At 43.6% G+C, this 6,000-nt stretch overlaps 1 protein-coding gene across 2 annotated transcripts in view; it reads right to left on the reverse strand.

Annotated features, from left to right (window-relative positions):
* The window catches only part of ROCK1 (Rho associated coiled-coil containing protein kinase 1), a 186,881-nt gene extending 181,749 nt beyond the window's left edge, over positions 1-5,132 (reverse strand). Inside the window, exon 1 of one of the 2 annotated variants that reach the window (XM_036245219.1) lies at positions 4,099-5,132. In XM_036245219.1, coding sequence (XP_036101112.1) covers positions 4,099-4,191 — 93 coding nt within the window. In that variant the 5' untranslated portion in view covers positions 4,192-5,132. The remainder of the gene's footprint in view (positions 1-4,098) is intronic. The other variant, XM_036245220.1, reaches the window with a different exon arrangement.
* Between the last annotated feature and the right edge of the window lie 868 nt (positions 5,133-6,000).

Genomic DNA, 6,000 nt, shown 5'->3' on the forward strand with positions numbered 1-6,000 from the left:
AAAATATTTTAGCATTTTTATTTGCAATTTGAAAAATAGACTTGTCTAGTCCTTAGAATAAATTACATGTGTTCACAAAAAGGCTGGATAACCACTTTCCAGCTACATTATTTTATAAGTACTAATACTCATTATTAGTACCTCAGCAAAAAAAGCTATTTGGTGGGTAAGGGCGTTTAAAAGATATTTGCCAGCAAAGTCTTCTAATACTAAAAGGTTTAGGAACTTTCACTTCTGAAGAGTAGATCTAGTCAGGGAAGTGGAGAATAAACATAATTTGAGATTACAAAAAACCCACAAAAAAACACTTTGAACTTGAGTGCTTCACATGGCACATAATACATAATAAGTATCAGTTAAATAAATCAACAAAGGCCAAAATAATAAAGAAAGGCAATTAATTTAAAAGATATAAATAAATAAATAAATGAGATATCCAAAGTCCAGAGAGGGAAGAGTAAGAACAAACTCATAGAAAAAGATGAAGTTACCTGATAGGTCATTCTCAATGGTAGAATGAATGGATGATACTTAATGATAAATATAAAATATCACACAAAGAAAATTCATGCTAGACACTACAAAACTGGAAACAGGATTTTTGTCTCCAAAGAAAACTTTAATCTTTACAAGTTCAGATTAATATAATAAAATGACCACAGTTATCAATAAACAGTTATGGAACTAAACAAAAAAAAGGGCCAAGATTTAAGATTACAAGGGGGGGGGGGGGTGGAATCTGTCTGTTGACTATCTTCTTTTTCAAAAGGTCCTTTTAGAAATCTTGGGCTCCAAGATTCCTGGCTATCCTAATTCTGGAAAGCCTTGATTGCCTACCTTCTTGACTCTTCGTTTTGTTCAATTTACATCAGTTTCAACTTGCACTTCTGTACAAATGACTTCAAAATTGTTATATTTAATTATGAGCTCAGTTTCAAATTGCCAATAGTCTACAAGTCATTTCTTCGTGGTTGTCCCAGTTTCAACTCAAAAAGAACAAGTGTAAAACTGAATTTATCTGTTGCCTATTCTTCCCAAGCTATCTCCAAAATTGACCTTCCTGTTTTCACCAGTCTCTCTAATATAATCCAGGCTCAAATTTTTTTAGGATCATCTAATTAGCTTCTCTCTCTCTCTCTGGTTCCCTCTTCTCCTCCCCAGGCCTGCCAATCAAGTTCCATCAATGCTTCCTTCCCCATTCTAATGTCCCAGTTTGGGGCCTTAATAATTTCTGGACTATAATAATTTTTTTTAAGCTACCCAATCTCATCCCATCTCCAGTCTCTTTCCACATAACCCATCCTGCACACAACTACCGATTCATTTTCTTCATTCATCCTGGCACAGTCTTGTTTACAAATATTTAATAGCCACAACATACTACAGAAAATTTAAACTCCTTAGCCTAACAATCAAATCCTCCACACTCTAACTCCAATCTACCCTTCCCACTTTATCTTCTGCTCACCTAAACATGTCATAGCCAGTCATGTCTGCACCATCTACATCATGCTATCCTCCACTCTCCCTATGAATACCCCATTTAAATCCTTCATCATAAAACACCCTGGCTCTCTCAACTCGCAGTGATTGCTTCCTTTCAATACTCAAGAACATGTTTTACCTATACCAACTATTTGAAATTTATTACTTATTTTCTCAATCTGTGAAGTGTTTTGCTATGTTTCTACATATGTATGTGAGATTAGGTCTTGTTTTCCTAAATATAGACTGGAGTTTCAAGCAAGAATCCAAAATTTACATATCCTTGTAGCCTCCACATTTCAATAAATCTTTGAGGTTTCCACCAAATGAAGCTATGGCAAGAGGGTAGAAGACAACTAAAAATTTTTTAAAAAGGTACTATACCCTCAGTGCTTCATGGAATAAGGGGATCAAAAAGCAAAGTAAAATCAAACATACTACATAGAAATTGGATATATAAAAAGATGAATTAGCCCAGCTAGTCTGGCTCAGTGGTTGAGTGTCAACCCATGCACCAAGAGGTCACCGGTTCAATTCCTGGTCAGGGCACATGCCCAGGTTGTGGGCCAAACCCCCAGTGGGGGGCATGCGGGAGGCAGCCAATTGATGTTTTCTCTCTCACGGATGTTTCTAACTCTTTCATCCTCTCCCTTCCTCTCTAAGATCAATAAAGAAAAAAAATTTTTAAGAGAAAAGATTCCTTTCATTAAAAATAAGTAAATAAAAAGAATTAGATTTCTTATAAGTTACAGAAATCCTTACCAGAAAGATGTGTTCTAATTCCTCCCACTTCTCCCATTCAATAAAATGTTTTAAATTGTATTAAGCATCAACCCTCCTTTCTGCTTCTCAATCTGAGGAGCATCCACAATGTGGGTAAGACATTTCAAACATAAACTCACGAGTCATTTCCATAATCAAGGATACTTGATTCCTCGTCAGGGTACATGCCCAGGTTGTGGGCCAAATCCCCAGTGGGGGGGGGGGGGATGCAGGAGGCGGCCAATGGATGTTCTCTCTCATGGATGTTTCTGTCTCTCTCTCTCTCTTTTTATTTTGTTTTTCTTAATCCTCACCAAAGGATATTTTTCCATTTTTTGTTCAGATAGAGTGGGAGGAAGAGAGAGAGAGAGAGAAACATCGCTGTGAAAGGGACACTTGGAGTGGTTGCCACCCACACGACCCATCCATCCAGGGCCTGAGACAAAATGCAACCAAGGTCCGGGCCCTTAGGGGGAACCGAACCCGGGGCCTCTCTGCAGGCTGACACTCTAACCACTGAGCAAAACTGCCAGGGCTCTCTCTCTCTCACTCAAATCAATAAAGGAAAAAAAAAAAAACTATATGATTTTCCTGATTCAAGATGAAACTTTTATATGGTATTATTTCTCTGAATGGCATTACAGTACTTTGTTCATTTAATCTTAATAACAAATATTGTGTACATCTAACATTAATTCTGAGGAGGCTGTAAATTACTATCTATATAAATATTCCTGCAACTCTAGAGATTATATGGTTTTGTTTGGACTAAACTAGAATTATTATATAAGTTTTAGTTGTTCAGTAAAGCAAAAGGAGAAACTCGCTTACAAAAGAGTTTGCAACTATTAGTATTAGAATAAAGTGACAAAACTTAAAAACTCCAATTACTGCCCACCTGGCATGGCTCAGTGGTTGAGTGTCCACCCATGCACCAAGAGGTTGCCAGTTAGATTCCTGGTCAGGGCACATGCCCAGGTTGTGGGCCCCATTCCCAGTGAGGGGCATGCATGCAGGAGGTGGCCAATCCATGTTTCCATCTCTCTCCCCCTCTCCCTTCCCCTCTCTCTAGAATCAATAAAGAAAAAATTTAAAAAAAACAACAACATTCCAGTTACTTAGCTGTCTATACTGAAAGATTTTTAAAATAGGATTTGGGTCTTTCATATCATAAAATCTTTAGAATGTTTTAAAAGTGACATTGTTGAACACACCACCACTAAAAATAGGAGTTAAGATAAAATATCTGTTCGGTACTTTTGTAATCAACAATATTGTAAAAGACATTAATATTGTGATGTCCTATCATCAGTTTCCTTGGATTTTTACAATTAACAGTCCAGCAAAAAGTTCCTTCAAACTCAAGTCACCTATGACATGTTGATTCAAAAATTACTTTCTCGATATCGATTCTCCAATGTCACTTCCACGTCTAAAAACAAATTGAGGAGCTAAATCCTAAATGAAAAGTAGTCTTTCCAATACTGTCAAACTGATCAGAAAGACTATTATTACTAAGAACGCATTCAACTAGCTATATACGTAGTAATAACTATGACGTGTAACTTTTTATATGATGCCTGCACTAGAGGTTTATAAGTATCTTTTGTGTAATGAACTGAGTAAGAGCTAAAAGTTCAGAGAGTAGTCAGTACAGTCAGTCCAATGATAAACAGGGCCATGGCATGAGATTGTAGCGGTATTCCAAGATTCTTCGGGAAAAACACACACCAGATTTTGTGTTTTCCAAGATTATGTACAGCTGCAACTTCATTTTGCAGATAACTAGACTGAACGCAAGAGGAAGGCAAACACAATTCCACACAAGCAAAAGAGAACAGTGCTACTCACCAGCAAACAATCAGAATTCACTTCCGATTTGGGATCCCGCAGCAGGTTGTCGATTTTTTCAAACCGAGTCTCAAAACTGTCCCCAGTCGACATGTTGCTGCTACTGTGACAATACTCTAGTACCAGCACCAGCAGCGGAAAGCAATTTCAACCAACTTCCTCCGTTGGTGGGTTCGCGGCCGCGGGGCGGAGGAGCCGGAACCTCAGGGTCACCAGGTGCGCCCGGTTCCCCCTCCTCCTTCCCCTCACTGAGGGGATCTCCGCTCTCCAGACCCCGGGCCCGGGGCAAGTGCGACCCACAGCCGCTCGGACGCCCAAAGTCGCATCCCACCCGGCTGCCCCTCACGACAGCCGACAGTGCCGTCGCCACCAGCCTCAGAGCTCCCGCGAGGTGCTTCAGCCTAGCGGGCCCGAGCCGCTTTCTCCATGGAGGGTTCCCCGTCCCGAGATGGGCAGGAGGGGGGAGAGAAAGAGAAGCAGGGTGGAGACTCCTCGGGGCAGCAGGGGAGGAAAAAGAGGAAAGGCGAAAGCGAAGGGCGGGTGCGGAGCTGTGCCAGCTGCTACCGCCGCCGCTTGGGCCACGGGCCCGGCCCGCTCCGCTCTGAAGTGCTGTAGGCAGTCTAGCCCCGCATCCCCGGCTCCACTTGGCCCGATCAGACGCACCGATCCGTGTCGGCCGAGAACTGGTCCTGGCGGGATAGCCTCACTTTCCCATTTTGTCCCGTCGCTGCTGGGGCGTCTGCCGCGGTGTCCGGCGGGGCAGGGCGAGGTCGGTGCCCGATGGAGACTTGGAAAGGCTGGAGAGTGGACGATGAGGAAGACGAGAGTCGGGTCCGGGCGGCTGCAGAAGGGGTAGCTTCTGGGAGGCGCTGTGGCCGGGCTGAGGAAAGGGCAAGTGGCAGCAGCGAATGCCTGGGGGGTGGGGCGAGGGGGGCCGTGAGGGACTAATATGTCCGCCTTCCTGTTTAAAACAAACGGAGACCGCCGGCGCGGACTGCGCATGCGGGGCGCGGACGCTCGGAAGGGGAACCGGCCCGGCCCCGAGCGCGCGAGCGCGCGCGCGCACGCCGGCGCCTCTGCAGGGCTGGACTGGGCGGGGCGGGGCGGGGCGCGCCCGGGACTTCGCAGACAGACCGGGAAGGATGGCAATCGGGAGAAGCCGGCAGGGTGCGGCGGACGGCCACAGCCCTTGCGTTGGCAGGCTTAGAGGAGCCACGCAGGGCTCCAGAGTTGCTGTGGAGGTCGGGCGGGGGCGGGACTCTCGCAGCCTCTGGTCGCGTCTTGGCAGCTGCTCCAGCTCGGCGGTCGTCCGGAGAGTTCTGACAAGAAAGGAACGGTGCTTGTTATTGATATTTTGAAGATAGGACTTTTTTGTTTGTTTGTTTGTTTTTCGATTTTTAAGGCAAGATGCTTTTTCGCCGGCGGTCACCAGTATTCTAGCACCAGCGGGGTTTAGTTTGCACTAGTATTTCATCCTTGACCCTCCGTGAACCCCACATTTAACCCGTCTAAGATTCTATGGGAAAATTACAAAGCAAATCACTGTTCAGCCCTCCTAAGCTGAGTGTGTGTGTCAGGGGGAGCATTAAAACATTGGCTGCAGAAAATATAGTCAATGGAAGTCAAGCTCAATTTATTCTTTTTTAAAAGGAGAATAATCTCAGAAAAAAATTTTTTTTAAGTTACTTATACCAGTTCTCACACACCATTAACACTCCCTTGTTCTCTTCCTGATGTGTAATCCTCCCGTTTCAATTTCAAAACGTTCAGTAAAACAGAATTGTGGGTTTGTTTGTTTGTTTGTTTGTTTGTTTGTTTTTTACCAGAGCTAATGTAGAACATCAAAATAATAGGCATTTCCTCCCTAACTCAATTGCTTCATTGATTGTGGTGTGTTACTCA

The sequence above is a fragment of the Molossus molossus genome, unplaced genomic scaffold (assembly GCF_014108415.1).
Source record: "Molossus molossus isolate mMolMol1 unplaced genomic scaffold, mMolMol1.p scaffold_m16_p_6, whole genome shotgun sequence".
In the NCBI taxonomy this organism is placed as follows: Eukaryota; Metazoa; Chordata; class Mammalia; order Chiroptera; family Molossidae; genus Molossus; species Molossus molossus.